We start from the raw sequence: 20,275 nt of genomic DNA, 5'->3' as shown, positions 1-20,275 counted from the left end.
AGCAAAATAAAGTTGTATGTGTGTCAGCTGTTTTCCAGTCAGGCAAAGTTGGTACAAAATTTTATCAGGTGACGTTTCAAGAAACAAAAAATACGAACCAAACTGCATCTGAATAATGGTTTATATGTAAAAGAAACAAAAAGAAAATGAAAAACTAAAATAGTCCCAGAAACTTTTTTGGAAAAATAAGGCTGTGCGCGATATAAAAACAATATATATATTATAACGAGTGTTGAGAATTCGGAGAAAACGGTTGAAATGCCAGTTAGGGTTGGTTAGTTGGATTTATAAGATCGTGAACAACTCTCCTTGGCCCAAGGCTAGGATTTGTTTCCAGCCGAAGCTGCTCGACTGATTCGATTTGATAAGGATGGCGAGACGGTGATGTGTGGTAAGTGAAAGTCAGAATATTCTAAATTTTAAAGCTCAGGAACGAAGGGTTGCACGATGTTTTGGGAGGTATAGAACCCAAGCTAGGTTGGTATTACAAAGTACGCGAGTGCTAAGTCGCACAACATTCCATAGAAATCATGTCCACTTTGAGCAGTTTTTATTGTAAGGCGACCTTATGTTTCAAATGGGGACAAGTTTTGATTAGAAAAAAGCGGCTTTGTTAAAAGCAAACGAATGAGTTTTGATTAGGCAGCTAAATACGGATAAGAAGTTCCTGGTCAAAGGGAAGCTTACTAAGCTAGTTGCTCTAGCCCATAGGATTTTTGCAAAGGAAACGCCTACGATTTTGAACGAGCTTTCCCAGCTAAGAGCCAAACGTCTAGGAAAACTAACTTAAGCATTAATCCAGTTTGAAATGCCAATTTATTGTTGAAAGCCTCAGTCAGTATATATAACTAAGCATACAGTTAATAAATATTGCAATCGAAGTAAAAAAAGGTCCCAGAACCCCGTAAATAATTGTGTGTCGAACGTTTTGCCAGTTAATAATTAAGATAACTAAAATGTATTAAACAGTGTTTGCTGATCCATTTGCGATAAATTCCATTTTTAAGGCACAAGGCGATCCACTTTTTACACGCTAATGCGAAATGGAATCGAAATTTTGCTGCCAGGCAGCGCATTTGTTGCCCAGGCCCCCAAAATGGGCGTGGCATGGGCCAAACTGCTGAGATTTTTCCCTTTTGGTTTTTGTTAGCGTAAGATACAAACCATTTTACATATTGTACATCTGAGTGTTGAATTTTTCCATCAATATTTAGCACCGAGATAAAGAGATATTCAAGCAACAGTGCCAACAAAAAGTAAAACACCCAAAACTAAAAATAATCTTAAATGATAAACGAAATTGTACCTTGAGAAAGTCCAAGCAAAACTATCTAAGGCGGTGGTAGCACCCAATGCGAACCAACCGATGGACAAAAAAGTCAAACAATAAGAAAGAGTACCCCTCTCTCAACGTTTAAGGACGAATATTCTATAGCTACCTAGTTGTGTTTTGCACATTTTGTAAACTTTACAACACGATGAAGGAAACCGAATATCTAAATAAACGACAGCCCCGCAGCGTTATATATAATGGATATATATACTTATACAGGATACAAGAACATAACTAATAAAACCGTTTTTAAAACCCGTGAAACTTTGGTATTATTTTCAAACTTTTATTTCAAACAATGAGTGAATTAGTTCTAATATGAAACAACAATTTTTGTTTGTTAGTTATTAGTGGCTTGTAAAAGCATTCTCCTGTTGATTTTTTTGGATTCTATTATATCTTTGAACAAGCATCTCAGTTAAAGTTTCACAATGAAAATTGATCTAAATTATTAATTATTGCAGTTTTAAAATATTGTATAACATGAACACGTTTTAGGACATACATATATGAACATTAATGCCCATTAAGTGCTAGCCCTGCTAAGGTTTTTATGAGCAAATACATTGTTTTTGGGTGTTGAAGTCAGTAGATATGATCAATTATGATCAGATCATACAATTTAACAAATTAGAAAAACGAAGCAGGTCCGAGATTTACATTTTAATAGAGCTGAGATTCCTTTTAGCTTAGCAACTAAGACAATTGACACATGACAAGGAACAACTGCAACTGCAAAGTTGCGCAATCTAAAACAATAAATGCTAAATAAAACATGACGAGAACGGATACCACTAACACACAATTGTCTTCCCTCAATTCCAGTATTATTGTCGAACCGATCTTACAGACCCTTGTTGAAGTAGACACGCTTGGGCACTTTGCCCTGAGTTTTCTTCTCGAGGTCCTCGTAAAGTTCGGGCTCGAAGGTGCGCATAATCGAAGTGTCCAAGGAACACTGCTGTGGGAACAGGGCGCAGGCAGTGGGCACCATGAAGCAAAGGCTAAACATTAAAGAATTGCAAGATTAGCTAAAGGAACTAATGGTGCTAGAGGATAAAGTTACTTACAAGCACCCAACCAACAGGGTCTGGAATGGAGCATTAATCCACTTGATGCGCCTGTACGCAGGCAGTTTCTCCAGCCTCTCCATTATCAATGGCAGCACCAGCATTCCGGGCGCCGCCATCGCAATCCTGGACACAACCACCTCACCTATTCCCTTGATGGCTGCCAATCTACTCTGGCCCACAACCACTCCTTCGTCGTTCTTCACCTCTATGCCATTGATTATCTCATTTTGTCGCATTAGCGGAATGTTCACGAAGTTCGCCGCCGCCACAGCCGCGAAGGGCACAAATCTTTGGAACAGCGGAGTCGCTTTCTTTGACCAATAGTTCTTGCATCCAATAGCAGCTACCAGAGCCGATGTCGTGGCGGATACATAGGCCACGCCCAGCTGCGTAACGCTGGTCGGCGAATTGGCATTGCGATTCGTGTAGTTAACAACCGCGTTGAAGGACTGGTTGATGAACTGCCAGAGCACCACGGCGGGCACGGTGCGATAGAAGGCCAGCATGCCACCGGTGATCAACATGCCACCGGGAACCTGAAGATAGACCAAAAGCACAAAGCAATTAGTACAGCTTAAATATTTATAGCATTGATTAAGAAAAGCCCTTAAGGGAACAGGTTCTTTGATACTAAAACGAACCAAGTTGTCTGCAAAATTCTTGAAGATTTGGCATTCCGAGCAATTGGTCTTGATATCGTCGTGCCTCCTCTGTGTTTTTGGCAACCCATTCACCAGCGTCCACGCCAGACGCTTCTATTTTCAGCGACCACGTGCCGAACCCATCTCGAGACTTGCCTGAAAACTCATGCGGCCACAAAAGTTCTGCAGCTCGCCGGTATCCGGATGAAAGGCTGAGTTGTACAGCTTCATGTTGTAGTGCACCTCCTCCGGCTTCAGCTGCGGCGATTGGTCGCCCTTCCGGTAGCGTTCAACCATGGCTTTGGCTTCCAGCAGGCGATCGCTGGAGACGACTACGGTGCGGGGGTCCGTCATCCAGGCGAAGTACTGGAAGCGCCCAGCGAAGGTGCTGAGATCGAAGAGTGGCTTGTCCACATCGATGAGGGCTAGGGTTAGGGATTTGTTGGGTCAGTGGGCAAATAATGCTCCTATCTCTGGGCTCTCTCAAAAATCAAAACACTTTCCAAATTTATTAGGTACGTTTTAGATACTGCTGCTATTTAAAGATTGCTTTAAATTTTATGAAAGTAATAATATAGAGTATGATTTGAAAATTTTTTGAAAATTTTATTATTATTATTTTGAAAATCAAAATGGAAAAGTTTAAAAATATAACCATTTATTGGTTTTGGCTATAGAATTCTTAATTCTTCAAACTTTATTAACAGATAAAAAGATCCATTTATACAATATATTGATACTATAAAGTATTGAGTAAATGTCATAATCCGTCTTATGTTTTTGGAAAACTTTTGAAAAAAGCACAACTAAACTGATTAGATAATGAAGATGCTGTGAAATGATATCCTTTTATGTTTTTTAATTGCACAAAGATTCATTAAAAACATATTGGTTTCGATTTATCTCTGTGTATGTATTCACTTGAATGCTCAATGTATTCGATTTTCGTGGGAGCCCATATAAAGTGGTGGTTAATTTGATTCTTACTTGATACCTGCGACATTTTGGCTGCCGATCCAATTGCCTAACTGCTTGTAATTTGTAATTGCGAGCGGCTTACGTAAGCAGTAACTTTCAGCTGTTGCCGGTTTATTGCGGCTTGCTTTTGTTGTTGTTGTGGCTGCTTGTGCTTTTGGCCAGATTCTCACCTTAGGTGTTTGCTTAGGGCCGATTTAACAGCAAATGATTCGTTTTAGCCACGCACCTGATCCGCCAGCTGTTCAATTCACTTTTCTGCCTCGTAATGCGGTTCAAATGTTCACTTTTTATGTCGCTCCCCGATTTTTTTGGCACTCTTCCAATTGGAAAAAAGTTGTTTTGTTTGCCGCTCTCTGTTTTTCTTTTTTCGCTCTGAGTTTGTGCATCCGCTTGTACTTGTTGTGCTCGCCGCAACCTCTCAATTTAGCACTTCTTTTGTTGTGCAATTTGCCGAAAGATTCGCAAACTCAGTCGCGTATAAATGCAAATTTCAAATTGTTTACTGCGATGGTGAGGAAGAAGAAGCAGAATGGCGGGGTGGGGGTGGTATTGCATACTAGCGGGACCGTGCGTGGAACAGGCGGGAAATGCCAAAAGGCAAGCAGTGCGATGTGCACTGCCTACAAGCAAGCAGTTCACTGAGAATAGCTGAAATTGAATGTTCGCATAAAAATATGCAGTAATTTCTAGAAGTTCAATAATAGGAATATACAAATATAATACTGGATTATGCTGTGACTTTATAATAAATTATGTTGCAGTCATCTTCTCATCACTCTTCTCAAAACTGTTTATTTTCTTGGCACAAGTTTTTTATACTTGCACTCTGCTTCTTTTTAATACCCATCTAACTTTCTGTTTCAGAAGCTACCGCCGTATCGCTGATGCTTCTTCCAGCTGCAAAATAGCTAGATTTGCCGGTCTGCACAGCTAGCCGGACATCTCCGAATGACATTCGCAAGAAACGCCGACACAGCCGCAGTTGTTGCTGTCGTTCTTTTCACTTTCGTTGCGTTTTGCACTGCATTTAATTTGGCAATTTGTGTGTTTTTTTCAACAGCTGTGATATTTTGCCATCGCATCGTGGCGGCAAGATGATGAAAATCGGCGGAAAAACCAGGAGCAGAAGCAGCAGATAATAATAGAAGCTCCGTACGTGTGCGTGTGTGTGTGTATGGGCTGAGCGCCAGTGTTTGTGTGTGTTTTTGCGAAAAAAAAAACCGGAAAAGCAGAAACACAGACACGAATGCGGATGCGGATGTAGAAGCGGATGCAAAGGCCACTGCGGATATTATCCACAAACACAAAATGCAAATCCTGCAAGTGTTTCTGGGCACGCTGCTCTGCGGCATCGTCCTGGGCGCCAATATACTGGCAGTTTTTCCCAGTGTCTGGAAATCGCACTATCTCTTTGGCCGGAGATTGCTGCAGGAGCTGGTGGAGAGTCCGGGAAACCACTCCGTAACTCTGATCAGTCCACATGCCGCGCAGGAAGGTGTGGATGCGGAAATACCCAAAATCAGGGAGCTGCGCATCGAAGGGCTGCGGGAAAACTGGCTCGACATGGGCATGAGTTTCGAGGCCGAGGAAATGCGGGCCCAGAGTGTGATGGAAAGGTTCACCCGGCTAATCTACGCTGGCACCACCAATGTGGACATCTTGCTGTCGGATCCCCAGGTCCGGAAGCTGCTGACCAGCGGCGAAAAGTTCGACTTACTCATAGTGGACCTGTTCCTAAGCGATGCTCTGCTAGGGTGAGTACAAAAGCCAAAAACGGGTTTCCTAGGTATCTATTTCAAATGGAAATCTGTTCTCTTTTAGCTTGGCCTTCTACTATGGCATACCCACCGTTGCAGTCAGTCCCACCGGCGCGAATTCCTGGCTGAATAACATGTTCGGCAATCCCCAATCGTCCGCTCTGGATCCCAGCAATTTCCTGCCCTTCACGGAGAGAATGAACACGAGGCAGAGGATTCTAAACTCGCTTATGAGCACCTTTGAGCGCTTGACCTACAAGTAAGATCTTACTGCAGTAAAGCTTCTATAATTGTCTAGCATTTTGAGACAGATTAATCAGTAGCAATTATTATTTTTAGTAGGAAAATCTTCATTCTTTACATTCAGTTTAACAGGATCTTTATTGTTGTGTTTTGCAGCTTTTTCCACTTGATCTCCCAGCAATCGGTGTACACCAATCACTTTGAACTGCTGGTAAAGGAGCTGCCGCTCTATAGAGATCTGACAAAGAATCTGAGCTTGGCCTTGATCAACTCCCATCCAGGCCTACATTATCCACGTGCATATTTGCCCAACATGGTGGAAGTGGGCGGCCTGCACTTGAGCCACTCAAATGATGACCATTTGCCAAAGGTGTGTTTGAATGCATTTATTCATAAATTCAAATCGCTAACTTTAATTGTTTCTAGCATCTTCTGTCGTTCATGGAATCTGCTCCCAGCGGGGTTATCTATTTTAGCCTGGGCGCCGATGTGGAAACAGCTCAGCTGCCTCAGGAGAAGTTGGCCATTATTCTGGATGTGTTTGGCCACCTCAAGGAGTTTCACTTCTTGCTGAAGTGGGAAAAGGAGGAGTTCACGGTGGAGCAGGTGCTGCCGGAGAACGTTATGATTGCTGATTGGTGGCCACAACAGGCTATCCTTCACCATCCACAGGTCAAGATGTTTATTAGCAGCTGCGGTCAGTTGAGCGTTTGGGAATCGATTAGTGGACAAAAGCCAGTACTTGCCATACCCATTCTGGCCGAACAAGAGGTGATGGCTAAGCGCTTGCAGCGCCATGGAGTCTCCGTCACCGTCGGCTACGACTCTATAGCTTACGATTCGCTGCTCCACGGCATAAGACAACTCACCCTGAATACCAGCTATGTGGAAAAGTTGGGTCAACTCAAAGAACGACTGATTAGCCGGGATTCCACGCCAGTTGGAAAAGCTGTGCGAAAGATACAGCTTATATTGGAGTCTGGAGGAGCTGACTTTCTTAAGTCGCACGCCAATACCTTAAACTTTTGGAGAGCAGAAGGTGTGGATGTTCTGCTTATAATAGCAGTGGGCTTTTTTGGAATTTTAACCATTCCTTTCCTGGCCATTTGCTTTATACTAAGAAAATCCTACCACAGCCAAGCTGCACAGGATCAGCCACCATACAGAACCAACCTTAAAGTGGTTGGCAGAGTGCACAGCTATGGTGACCAGGGAAGTGGTACATCTCCCAAGGGAACCGAGTCGCTCCGGAGAACGCGGTCCGCTCAATCTTTATCGGCGCGGTCCAGCTCTTCGAGCATGAGCTCCAACTCACCGACGAGTCCATCGACAGCGTCCACTACGCCACTGGACCTAACTCCCCCACCTCCGATTCAGCTGCTCGGACATGTGCCGCCCTTGCAGTTGTACGTGAATCAGCAGCGGATATACTCAAGCGATCGAAAGACATCACAGGAGGAAGCAGAACGCAGGTTCTCATAACGATATATCTCCAGACGAAACATATAACTAATCTTACGGTGGATCACATAGAAAGGATGCTCGTCTCGATTTCACATCCTCATGTTAGGACTAGCTACTAGGATGTGTAACAAGCCTAACTGGAGGATGGGAAAGCAGAGCTTAGGGCGGGAAAATAATCATTGGACAATCTATTACTAGTTTCAACTAGATCTCTTAAAGATCCATTAAAGTTGCACAGTTGCCAACTATAATGCCCTCGATTGTCCACCGAGTACATTCCGCATCTATAATCCGTGTCACAAAATCGATCCGCCAAGCCTATAAACCTATACATAAAAATATCGTCTAGTGTTAAGTGTGAGTTTTTGTTAATACATGTGGTTTTATATTTCGATAAGTTTTAAAATTTATAAATTGTATATATTTTGAATATTTGTATTGTGTGTGAACGAACGTTTCACACTTTGAACAGAGAATATTTGTACTGACAAAGTAAAACAATAAATTGGGTACTTGAAATTGATTTTATATTCTGATATTAATGTCAAAAACCCTTTACCGCTATTTCATTCTATTAATATTTCAATTCAAAGACTGACAACCACTTTCGCATATTTTTTTAAAGACAAAGCTTGATGGAAACACAAGCGGTTAGACTGCAATTGTTCAGCTCAAAAAGCAATTGAGTATTGATAAAATATCTATGTCCCTTTGTTAATTTCGAGCTGAAATTAAAATGTTTAATGTTTTTATAATAATAATACATATAATGCGGTCACCTTTTTTACAATGGGAAAACTTTCGGCAGTTTTCAATACGGTTTAGTTGTTTTAAATACTTTAAATTAAGGATATTTTATAATGCCATGTATGAATTGTTGAATAAAATATATAAAATAACCCATAGAATTGGAATTAGTTGTTAACTAATTGAATAGTTGTAAATATTTGCCTAATTTAAATGGCTTAATTATATATCTCATTCATCCTTGTTTGAATTCTACTTAAATTCCCATGCCGTGCAAGTTTTATTTCACATTTTGTTTGAACTCTCCTTGAACAAATTCGAAATTCTTTTAGTTGGCATAGAGCAGTTAGCTTTAATTATGGTTTAATATGGCGTCTCGGGGGCAAGGGGCGTGTCTAATTAGTTGACTGCACTGGGCTAATGTCGGCAGGCTTTGATGTGCATGGCGGCGTGTGCACTTCATTTAAGCCGAGTGCGGCTCAAGTGTCTCTGAGGATGTGCCGCGGATGCGGATGCTGCTGCGGCTGCGGATGCTCCGCACAGGATGGCAGGATGCCAGTTGTTGCAGCAAAGTCACCTGTTTGCTTTCATCAGTCCACACACACACACGTTGACAAAGGGAAAACGAAAGCAGGTGAGTGGAAATTCGTGCGATGCATGTGTGCCGAGTGGGTGGCGCATTTCACTTGGCTTCCTCCTCCGGCGGCCTGTTAATAAAACTGTATTTTTGCACACATGTCGCAAAGGTGGAGCTACTGAAGAACCCTGGGAGGAAAATGCACACGGGGTCTGGTTTCCACTCCTGATGCGCATATTTTTGGTTAGACATTGGAAATTTGATATGCAAACCACAAGTGACATGATGGTACTCACATGACATGGCTCTCCATTCCAATGGATCAAGATTAATTCTAGAGCTCTATCTTTTATAGACTTATCTTAACTTTTTAATTTTGCTATCAAACTATCAAAGGCAAGGATTCACATTTGAACCCCTTCGTGAGCGCTCATAGGATTCCAAGTGCAAGAGCCATCAATGGCGGTCAACTTCAACTCTGTTTCGCTGTCAGCTTTATAACCCGACAGTCCTATTTGGTGTTCCATCACAGCCACACTTGTCACAGGGGCCAAAGACTGGGAAAGATGTGGTGGAATGGGCACCAACTGGAGTGGAGGCCATCGGCTCGACCGCCAGTCGCGAATGTCAACCGCAAGAAGAGCGGCCGAGTCAAGTGAAGACTTCTCGCATTGACAGGCGGCCAGTGGAGTCGGCCGCATCACGAACACATGGAAAGGGGGTTGTGCACTGTCAGAAAAAAAGGTATCATTTGGCTAGAGTTGAGTTTTGGACTAAATACATTACTTGGCTTCCAAGCCACCGAACTCGGAAGCGATATACAGTACATAGAGCATATATAGACATTCTTTTCCAAGATCACTAGCTGAGTCGATCTGGTCATGTACGTTTGTCCGCTAGTTTTTCCGTCAACTTGTCCGTAAGTCTGTCCGTATGATTCTTAGGAAGTTTTTAGAGATACACAGATTTAGAGACAATCTTTACCTTCAATGCACTTTATTATTAAAATAGAACAAATTGTACTGCTTTCGGAAATTCGTAATTCGTTTTAAAATCTATATACAACATGTTCGTAATATTATAAATTAATATGAAAAAAATCCAATTCCTCTTTCCCTTAAATTTAATTATATTTCGTACTGCATTGTTTTTTTTTAATGACTAAAAACTTTTTTTTTCCAGTGCACCGCAAGAATTTGACATTCCGAGGTCTCGGGTTACGGCCATGGGAACAGAAAGAGTTCGAATTGGTTTTGGCCGTCACTGGGGCTTCCCCCGAGCGCATCTCCGTCTCCCATTAGCACTGCTGTCAGGGGTCCCATGGGGATTGGGACTGGGGCTCGGAATGGGGAGGCACGGCATCAAAGGCCCCCATTGACGGAGCTGCCGAGTTGTTGTCATCATCTGTCCACGGGCGGCTCCTTTCAGCTCCTTTGAAGTGGGGCTGCAAAATTAATTGCATGCTACACAAATCCCTCCTCGGCCCATCTGGCAAACTAAAAACTAAAAACTCTAAATCAACAATCATCATAACTATAACTTCGTACAGAACCAAAGGAATGATGGGCGCTGGAAAATGGGGAAGGGGTGGGGGAGCATATGTGCTGTCAACATGCTGCCAGTTGCTTTGCTCGCTTCATTTCCCTTACCCCCCCTGCACCCTTCTTTGGTATTTTCAACACTTTTGTTGGGAACACACTTGACTCTTGCCACAAACAAAATTTAATGCGAGAGGAATTCGAAATACCATAATATATAATTCTATCTATGCTTTATACGAATACTTATATTGTTTAGTATTAAACAATTCACTTCGAAGTAGCTTTTATACTACTCAACACTATATAGATATTATTATGTGTTGAAATATACATCCTTCTAACTCTATATAGATATTATTACCATATATGTTGAAATATATACAAATTATTATTTTCTTTCGAGCATATTCTGTATATTTATGCCATATTTAATTTGTTTATAGAAATATCTTTGATTTGATTAGTTAACAAAGTATCTTTCAGTGCAGCTCCATCACGGACATGTGCCATGTACCCCGCATTGCCCCTCACATGGAGTTTCCGGCTTTTGTGTGCATTTTGCACTCTGTTTCAATTTAATTACTTTGGAGTTTCGGAGTTACGCAACGAGAACAGGACAAAGTTTGGGGGGTTGTAAATGGAGCAGCGGCCGAGTGATTTAGTTGTCCTCAATGTCGACCGCTGCAGTCTTCAATTTAACATTCATAATTCACAAATTAAATGAAAATGTGAGGGAAATCCCCAGCTGAAATCCTCTGCAAAGGATAACAAGAGCCGTGTTCCTGGTTTCGTTTGAGCAAATTTGCATTTATCGATTGGGGGAGTCGGCCGGTCAGAGCAGAGGCTTTTCCAGATTTCTGTTTTTTTGCGGCTGTTTTTCTTTTTGGGTGACACACAAAAAATAACAACACAATTTGCATAAACGTCAACAGCAGCAAAAGAAAAAGACACAAAATGCGGCAGCTGTTGCAGCAGCAAGGAAAAACAACCTCAGAATAAGTAAGTAGGGGGTACTATATACGGACAGGATGAAGCGCACGGGAGGATGGGATGTAAGGACTCCTGGCGAAGTTAGGAGAGGAAAGCGGAAAGTGCTGCCAGTGTTATGACCTGGATCGAAGTCCGCAAATGTTACAGTACCTGGAGTGAATTATCTTCTAAATGTTCGCCAGGAGCTTGACATTTTTAAGATATATTATATAAGCTCAGAGATCTAATGGTTCATATTATAAATGACAATAAAATAAAATAAAAGTTACAAGGTTTTTTCACCTTTTACAAATGAAAAAGGTAGTGTAATGTTCCATTCAAATACTTAATAATTACTTACATTTCTACATTAAAGATAACATTGTTGTTACATTGTATTTAAGGCTAGACTTAAAGAGTGGTACTAAACACGTAATTAAGGCACATACATAGGTGCATCTAGTTGGGTACTCACTTTTATTACTGCCCCACGGAGCAGTAGCAAGTATGTTCGCAAACTTTCCAAACAATTCTCCTCATGTCCTTTATTTGAGTACCAAAAGTCCAATTTGGTTGACCGAAAACCCTTTTCCACACGCCGCCTGACTATTTTTTGGCCAAAACTTTATTGTGGCTGTCACGGTTATGAGTGTATTTGTTGCTCTTGTTGCCAACTTTAAAATGCATTCGAACACGGCTAAAACTTGCCCGTGGGTGTATGTGTGTGTGCGTTCAGGGGGCGTGGCAACAGCAGGAAATGTATCCCATAAGGAGTAGACCAGAAACAGAAACAGAACAGTGCAGTGCATTGCCGAGCGGAAGGCACTTCCTGTGGATGTTCGAGTGTGCATGTGCTCCTTCTGCCCAGCTCCTCCTCCGTTCCGTCCTGCCCCTACAACCACCTCAACCACCTCCCTGCTTCCTGCGCCTGGTTGGGCTCGATGCAGATAAGAGGCATATACGCTTGTCAAGATTTGCTTTGATGTCTTTTTCATGTGCCCGACTTGGGTGCGGCCAGCTCCATGTCCAATGCTCCATCTGTGCACAGGGGAAAATGCAGAGGAAGCAAGGAAAAGTACATAATAAATGAAAATTTTTGAATATTAAATATATATTGGTATATTCTTTCATAATTAATTAGAACCGATAATATGGCATATTTCTATGGAAAGAATGCTTAACAAAATATTCAACTCAATTGTATATACTTTTTATCTTAGCTGAGCTTTTTTTAAAAGATCATTTATTCCTTTTTAGAACTTTATTGTTTTTTTGCGCAGTGTATGCCTCTGCTTAATGCTGCTTAGCTCTGTCGCTTTGCTTCTCTTGTGTGGGTTGACAACAATTAAAAAGTGACGGGCAAGACAAATCGGCAGGAGGATGCGGAGGAAGGGGTGCGGATGCCAGGAGGTCTGCCAACTTAAGTAGCAGCAAATACACAAAAAAGCAAATTCTCTTTGGAAGCATTTCAATTGGCTTTTGTTTATGCGAGAGATTCCCCCGCCCGGCGCGCCCTTTGAATTTGCTTTGAAGTCGAGCATTTCCATGGGTCCGCCGCGGTGTGAGTAAGTTTTATTTTTGGTAGCGAAGAGATTTTATTAGCAAAAGGGTTGGGAAAGCGCTTTGAAGTTCAAGTGTAGGCGCAGCAGCGGCCCCATTGATATATTTATTTCCCCGCACAATCGCTCGCTTTGTGGCCGTCGCAAATTGAAATATCGCATCAATTTGCCATGCCGCCGTCGCGCTTTGTAATAAAAGTAAATAATAATTTAATAAAAAGGCAGCAAAAAACCCCACCGCAAACTACAAAACGAAACAGCGAAATGCGGCGCAAAAAAATCAAAAAGCGACTGAGCAAAATCAACCATTAAACGCTGCCGGCAAAGAACAAAGCCGAACCAACCGACCGGCAAAAAGCCGCCAACAGCTGGTCCGAAACGCGCAAAAAAACGCAGGAGAGCCGCTCGCCGGCGGGGCGGCACTATCACCATCGCCCTCTATGTGTCAGTTGGCCGACAGCGGCCCACCGTCGAATCCGCCGCGCATGCGCACCTCACCGATGTGTGTGGCTCCCAGTGGTGTCAATGGAAGATGGCTTGGATTAGAGGATAAGAAGGGTACAGCAATTAATAACTTAATAATAACTTAGCAATAACTTAACTTATACTAATTACTTGTGAGTAGTAACATAACACTGATAATATTTAACCATACTACTACTGATACTTAGCAACACATAAAAATACTGTTCTTAAGACAAATTTGAACACAAAGTATACTACTTTTTTTAGTTACAGAAAGTATACCAACACTCATATTAAAATATACACTCATAATAAAATAAATAAAATAAAAAAATAAAAATAAATCATAAAATCTTTAAAACTTTCCTTTTTCCAATGTCATTTGCAAGCAAAAAAAAACTCTATTTTGTTTTAAAGAACAAAAATAAAAAGATTTGATAATTGATATTCAATATTTTAGTCCACCCTGTAATGTTAAGATATTATGACATACGGATTCTTCACTTAATAAATATAAAATACAAAATAAAATTTTTCCTAGGCTCAGGAGATTGATTATTAAAATATTTTAGTATTATGAGAATGATTTTAGCATTAATAAATAAGAATATGTTTTTATAAACATTAAATAAAATAAAATTAAAGATTTATTCTCCATAATATATTGGCCTACTTAAGATTTATCCGGAAAAAGGACAAATTGGCAGCACTGGAGGTGCCGTGCTTGAGATCTCCTGAGATGCCGATGCCAACCGCTTCCAATTGATTTGAACGAGCGCAAAAGCTTTTGGACAAGTTGATAAGAGCGGCGATCCAACATGACCGTTTTGCCGCTTTTATGGCCGGGATGTAACGGGTTAAAGAGTATACCAAATACCCTTTCTCGACCTTTTTGTTCGGCATAAAACTGGCTCTTAGCACTCAGAGCTCAAACTTAAAAAGATAAACAGTAAACTTAATTTTTATAAACTACTATAGGTGACCGCTTTCTCAGATTAAACTTAATTCAATTATACTAATTTACATTTAATAAAAAAAACATATGAATAAAAGAGTGTAACCATACTAGACAATCTACACAATAACTATAACTGAGTGGTCTTTCGATTAGGTTTAATCGTACTTTTTTTTCGCATGGGTGGCTTTCGACGTGGCTGAACTGTCCAGAGAGATCCGACTCTCGGCTGAGATGGCGGTGCAACTTCAAAGGAAGTGTGATGGGCGAATGTGTGAGGTGGCCGCCAGCGGACCGGCCTGAAATGAACATGCACACAAGCCGGCGAAGGGGCGGAGAAAATTTCCGAGGAGGGGGAGTGCAGCTGGAGCAGGAGGATCGGGTCTGACCAGCTAATCAAGCATCAACTTCATCATCATCACCGCGGATGCACCGTGAACAGTTACTCATATAGGAAGTGCATGGGTAATCGGAGGAAAATGAGCGGCGTGGCTTTGATGAGTTGCAGATAAATACAGAGTCACAGTTATTATGAGGATGCAGAAATTAATGTGTTTTGGTTGTATTTCTATGGTTATCCACACACTATGTGTGTGATACTTTCAACCTAGGACATCTTGGAATTTATTATTATTTTTCATTGCTGCGAAATAAATTATTTGTATATTTCACTGTCATGGGTGAATTTCTGTAATAGCCTTAAAAATCCAAAAATTTGCAGGTTTGATATATTTCACGTTCAATTTTAACAATGTTAGTCTTAGCTGCCCTTACTATTGTAACATTACTTTCCAGAATCAAGATTGGTATTGAGGAAAATGCTATTCTGCAGCATTCCTTTACATTTACATGTATATATGATAGGCCATATTGCAAATGTAAATAAATTAGATACAATGGTCTTTATTTTCTAAGAAATTCTTAATAATATAATGCCAAGTAAAGTCACATTCCATCTGCGCATGCGTGAGTCCTTTTGCTCAGCAGGAACGGCCAACGGGTCGTATGAGTTATGGCAATCGAATGGGCACACGTGGCCACCGGTCCAATGGCCAGTAAATCAAACTTTTTGGCAGGGCGTGTAAACAGTGTTATAAATCAGAAAACCGCCAGGCAGCCACCAGGCAGCGACCACATTGTCCATGGAGGAAAGCAGACAGTTGGCAGACTGAAGTCGGATGTGAAGACATCCACCCACACCGGCAGGAAAATGCGAGGCGGATTGCAATGCGCCAGGATGCAAGTGACGCATGGTGCTATTAACATATTACCAGGCGGAAAGTGGGTGGATAACACATTCAGTCGGTGGATGGAAGTGCGTGCATAGAACTTAGAGCTGCGAGCGAATATTGGAGCAATTGGAGCACCCAGCTAAGTATGAGCATTTGATGAAAACATAACACTGACTAAAGAAGATATTTCTCTGCTGCTGAATTTAGATAGAGTAAGATAAGTTAATTTGTATATAGGAGGTCGCAAACATATACTCTTACTACGATTTACTAAGACTTGGATGTACTCTTCCTTGGTTAGAGGATAGAAAGCATGAAATTGAATAGTAGTGCAATAAATCCGTACTAATTTCCATTCGTTTTTGCGTATTATCCAATATCTTAAGGGTCATTCCCCTTGCGTGTATATATAGGAACAACGTTAGTTTAAACAGCTTATTGATGTTGTGGAAAATGGGCAACCATCAAGTAACATTCTTGGTACTGTGCGCGTTGCTCCTCTTTCAAAATACAATCCAACAAAATGTATCTCTACAACTCATAAAGGAAATCGATAGATACACACCCGAGAATTTCGTACTATCAGTGTTGAATATAGAAATGATTCTTTTCGAGATCCATGCCGCTAAGGCGGTTGAGAGTAATATCGATTTGGAAAGGAGCCTGATCATAAACTTTGGATACTCCGAAGCAAGGCAGGAAGTACTGGATTGGGGCTTGAGATATAAGAAAGCCTCGAGGGCCAAGTTCCAGATGGCCAACAAGGTGGCAGTGTCTCAGAACCTGCCGCTATCGCAAAAGCTGCGTCTGGTAAACGAGGTGCTGATGACGAGTGCCAAGAAGTATGATGTAACAAAGGATGTCAGACCCTCAAAAATAATGGATGAATGGCTGTCCTCGCATTTGGATGGTGTACTCGCCAATTTTGTGCAAGAGAAGAAGTTAAACACGGGCGAAAACATTGTTGCCATCAGCGGAATGACAGTCACTCCCCTTTGGGCATCTCATTTCCAATCAGAGGTTAACAGATACTTTGTCAATAATCCTGGCACAGGATATGCTTCGAAAGACCCAATATGTGTGCCCATGATGCACTCCTTGTCGTCGTTCGAAACCATGTCCACGGACGAGGCCAAAGGTATATACATTCCATTCTCATCGGCAAACTTGGGTATGTTGATCCTTCTGCCGAGGAAAGGTGTCACCTGCAAGGACATTTTGGATAATTTGAGCAACCAGATCAATGTGGAATATAATGATCACAAGGATGTTCACTTGCTACTGCCCATATTCAAGGAGAAATTCGACTACAATATTGCCAAATTCTTTAACGGAATTAATATTGAAGACACATTCAAAGATTCGGCGTTTAAATCGAAGGCCAAAATCAAAATCAACGACTTTCGGGTCAACCATGGGATAAGATTTCAACCCATTCTCCGTTTAGGTAAGCGCAATAATCGTACTATTTACTGGTTATTATATTAACATTAATTTATTTTATTACATATTTTAGATGTAGTTGATGATATTGATACTGGAAAGACCGAAAAGTTTGAAGTAAATCGCCCATTTGTCTTTGTCATAAAGGATAAGAATACCGTATACGCAGTTGGTCGAATTGAAAACCTACATGGACTGACTGAGAAAGTGAATTGTTCCAAGAAATACGTTGAGCTTAAGTCGTAAAAAGTTTTCAAAATACCTTTGATATGTTTCAAAGCTTAATAGAGAAACAAAATATTAATAAAAAGTTATTTTTTGTCATATGGACATTGATCCTTACACAACTGCTTCCATAATAATTATGACATTAGTCCGTTTAAATTTAAATTAGTTACTATTCTATAATCACACTTTAAAAAGACCTTGTCAAATTGATTTTGATTTTATTTCATTTTCATTTTAAAAGATAAACGGTGCAGTTTCTTTACTGTATTACTAGATACTTCAGATAATAATATTTCCATATTTATTCATCTGGAGATTATTTATGTCAGAATAAAATTTCCGTAAGAAAATTATGCGATCTTGTGATCTATAGTATCTGCCTGCATAAGTTATGTTATAATAAGAATCTTTATACTTTCAAATATCATTTCGAGTCAAGTTATAATATACAAATTATTATTATTCTACAAGTTGCATTTTTTTATAATTCACTGTTTAAAAGTAATAAAATGAGAGCTGCGAGACAGATATAAATTCAAAAGTGCGCCAGTAATTCGATTAGAGTTGGTGCTGAGATGCAGACGATGATGAATATGGATATGGACTTGGATGGGCCCAGTCTGGAAATGGAACAGGGTTCTCGGATGCAATTGAGTGCATTGGTATATACATATGTATACCATATATATACGAAGTACATGCAGAGTGTGCGTTGAGTGATGTGCGCATGGATAATGAAGCAATGACGGCATGACTGACAAAATGAGGCGGCAACCTCTATATAGAATCGGCGGGGAAGGTTCCTCAAAGGGGCAGCCGCCCATGCACGACTCCAACCCACTCCACTCCACTCCGCCGGCGATTTGAGCTGCGCTTGCGGCTTGAGCGTTTAATTAAAAGGCAACAAAAAGAGGAAAAACACGAAATAAAGGAAAATATCTATACATACATATATGTAAAAGTATAAAGAAAAAGGCGGCAGCTGAGGCGTCGGCCAGCAGTTGATCATTATCAGATACGGCAGCGTAGATAATGCAGATACAATCTTGGGTTTCGCGGGCCTAATAGATGCAGTGTCTGGGCAGCACTTTAAAAATTATTTTTTTTATTTTCGCTTGGCTCCCCAAACCAAAGTGCCACGCCCTCCTCCCCTTCGGGCCAGCTGGGTGTAATTTACGAGTGGAGCCCAGAATAAATGAAAAACTTTATATTAGTCAAAAATAAATGAAAATGCATAAATTATTACTACTTTTCTGCCTGTGGTGTGCGACCAAGATTTCCACTTCAGCTTGGCAATTCAAGATTTCTGTGTGTTGCAATTTGATTATTTATTTCGTTAAATGTTTTCGAAAGGTTCATTTAAGTTTGAGGGGGCGAGATCTAATCAATTGGCACGCAGGTGGTATTTCTCCCCTGGTTTCCAAGTAATAAGTTGTATAAAGTAATACACATTAGTGAAATATCACTATATTTTACCCATAGGATTTTCGAGAAAATTGTTAAACAAATGACTAGACCAGAAATATGATTACAGCCATATGATTGTTTCGCCTTTAATCAGTAAAATGGAATTTAATGGGCACGATTTACAACGAAAATCAAATGAAAATGATTTTGAAAAGTGATTCAAGTTCCAGCGGCTGCAAATTTAAATATTTTATATGAGTTTCTTGGAAGTAAAATTTAAGAAAATATTATCTTCAGATCTTCTAGATATCCGAAAGATGCTTCAGAGATGCTTCTTTCCTCGGAAAAAATTCCTGAACACAACCCACTGCCCACCGCCACCCCGCACTTAAATCGCTTTTATGGCTCCCATTTAATCTATCGCTTCCCATCATGTTTTTGGCATCATTAATCTGGTCATTAAGTCCCACGGAAACCGTAGACTCATAGATACAGCAGATCCACTCCCTATATACATAGATGCATCCATGCCGGGCCTAATCGTTTGATGGACAGCGGACTCTTGTAAATGTAAAATCGTAAAAATCCATTTGAAGCAGGCGGGCAAAAAGCGCCTAAAAACACTCATAAAACGGTTGATTGAAATGGCTTTATTTCGTAGACAACAATTTGTTGTCTCGTCGCTGGTTGTTGTTGTTTTGATAGATTTTTAATGTTTTCGGCCTAATAAGCAACAATTGGTTGCACTGCCCAGCCCCACCCTTTCCCCATCCCGGCTCCCAATCAATGCACAGTTACAATTTCCGCTTTGGGGCAGAACACAAATTTTCCCCCCAGCTCCAAACCAATATGCATCTTATATTTTTCGTTGCGGGCCGCGTTTATCAAAATTAATTGGAAATTTTCGTCGTTTTTTAACGACTTCTGGGTAAAAGTCATTTGAGCGCAGAGAGGTGGGGAGTTCACAAGCAAAGCGGCCTGTTGCACATGCTACCTACCAAAGGGACTGGAGATCTCTCATTTGGGGGCTCATTTGGTTGTCCGGACCTGCCAGTTTTATGGCCTATAACACAATATAATTTCCTGTCAGTCAGACGACGAATGCCAAAAACTACAATTCATAATTGCTTTGGAAATATGTTTATAAACGCGGCCCACTCATCGTCGACCATCGTTGGGGGACAACTTCATTTGAATTTTACGACAAGCGTACAAATACTATAAAATATAAATATTTATGGCCAGCACTTACAACAAAGTTAATTTATTGAATAGTTTCACAATGTACACTAGACCCCATGCATATGATATTTATTTCAATTTTGTTCGTTTACGACTTCCAAAAACCAACAAAAAATTTGGATTCTTTTCGTCGAGCCGATCGTGAAAATATATATTTTTTAATGAGATCCAGCGCAGCTTCGATTGTGACGCAAGTTGAAAAATATATCTGCTTATCTAATTTATGTGCTCCCCATTTTTTACTGAAAATATTTGGAAAATTCTTGTCTTGTTGTGGGCATTTGAAAAAAAAAATCATCAGTTGCTGAAAACAATGAGATATTTGCTTTGTTCCTAGAAGTTAAACAAAAGCAGTGGGTATAATTAATAGGTGCTTAAATTGTTAGTCCTTAATGATTATTGGGTCGATTTGCAAACGAAA

General features: G+C 40.6%; 4 protein-coding genes across 4 annotated transcripts; 3 read left to right on the top strand and 1 right to left on the bottom strand.

Moving 5' to 3' along the window:
• Positions 1-1,981: 1,981 nt before the first annotated feature.
• LOC117139228 (sideroflexin-2) lies at positions 1,982-4,563 on the bottom strand. The gene is made up of 4 exons (XM_033301428.1): positions 4,035-4,563; positions 3,204-3,472; positions 2,404-2,942; positions 1,982-2,337 (listed from the first exon to the last, which is right to left on the bottom strand). Exons 1-4 carry the CDS (start codon positions 4,048-4,050, stop codon positions 2,178-2,180), a joined length of 984 nt encoding a protein of 327 aa, XP_033157319.1. The 5' UTR covers positions 4,051-4,563; the 3' UTR covers positions 1,982-2,177.
• Positions 4,564-4,977: 414 nt separating this feature from the next.
• On the top strand, positions 4,978-8,058 carry LOC117140359 (UDP-glucuronosyltransferase). Its single transcript, XM_033303214.1, has 4 exons — positions 4,978-5,779; positions 5,847-6,041; positions 6,182-6,395; positions 6,452-8,058. The coding sequence occupies exons 1-4, from the start codon at positions 5,334-5,336 to the stop codon at positions 7,505-7,507; spliced, it is 1,911 nt and encodes a 636-aa protein (XP_033159105.1). The 5' UTR covers positions 4,978-5,333; the 3' UTR covers positions 7,508-8,058.
• Positions 8,059-13,322: 5,264 nt separating this feature from the next.
• Positions 13,323-14,873, top strand: LOC117139333. Its single transcript, XM_033301580.1, is given in 3 exon segments — positions 13,323-13,384; positions 14,459-14,663; positions 14,666-14,873. Coding segments are annotated over 3 exon segments (300 nt in total). The 3' UTR covers positions 14,699-14,873.
• Positions 14,874-15,977: 1,104 nt separating this feature from the next.
• LOC117141704 (accessory gland protein Acp76A) lies at positions 15,978-17,301 on the top strand. Its single transcript, XM_033305314.1, has 2 exons — positions 15,978-16,981; positions 17,051-17,301. The coding sequence occupies exons 1-2, from the start codon at positions 15,988-15,990 to the stop codon at positions 17,221-17,223; spliced, it is 1,167 nt and encodes a 388-aa protein (XP_033161205.1). The 5' UTR covers positions 15,978-15,987; the 3' UTR covers positions 17,224-17,301.
• Positions 17,302-20,275: the final 2,974 nt, after the last annotated feature.

Source organism: Drosophila mauritiana, chromosome 3L (genome assembly GCF_004382145.1).
Source record: "Drosophila mauritiana strain mau12 chromosome 3L, ASM438214v1, whole genome shotgun sequence".
Taxonomy (NCBI): Eukaryota; Metazoa; Arthropoda; class Insecta; order Diptera; family Drosophilidae; genus Drosophila; species Drosophila mauritiana.
This window is presented reverse-complemented; position numbering and strand designations above follow the sequence as displayed.

What these genes read in the sequence shown, in the direction of transcription:
- LOC117140359 (XM_033303214.1), top strand. Translation starts at nt 5,334, where the DNA reads ATGCAAATCCTGCAAGTGTTTCTGGGCACGCTGCTCTGCGGCATCGTC. An exon ending in CTAAGCGATGCTCTGCTAGG is followed by an intron (nt 5,780 to 5,846) that starts GTGAGTACAAAA and finishes GTTCTCTTTTAG; the next exon opens with CTTGGCCTTCTACTATGGCA. An exon ending in ATGATGACCATTTGCCAAAG is followed by an intron (nt 6,396 to 6,451) that starts GTGTGTTTGAAT and finishes AATTGTTTCTAG; the next exon opens with CATCTTCTGTCGTTCATGGA.
- LOC117139228 (XM_033301428.1), bottom strand. An exon ending in GTGGCCGCATGAGTTTTCAG is followed by an intron (nt 2,943 to 3,203) that starts GCAAGTCTCGAG and finishes GTCTATCTTCAG; the next exon opens with GTTCCCGGTGGCATGTTGAT. An exon ending in ACCCTGTTGGTTGGGTGCTT is followed by an intron (nt 2,338 to 2,403) that starts GTAAGTAACTTT and finishes TTTAATGTTTAG; the next exon opens with CCTTTGCTTCATGGTGCCCA.
- LOC117141704 (XM_033305314.1), top strand. Translation starts at nt 15,988, where the DNA reads ATGGGCAACCATCAAGTAACATTCTTGGTACTGTGCGCGTTGCTCCTC. An exon ending in TCAACCCATTCTCCGTTTAG is followed by an intron (nt 16,982 to 17,050) that starts GTAAGCGCAATA and finishes TACATATTTTAG; the next exon opens with ATGTAGTTGATGATATTGAT.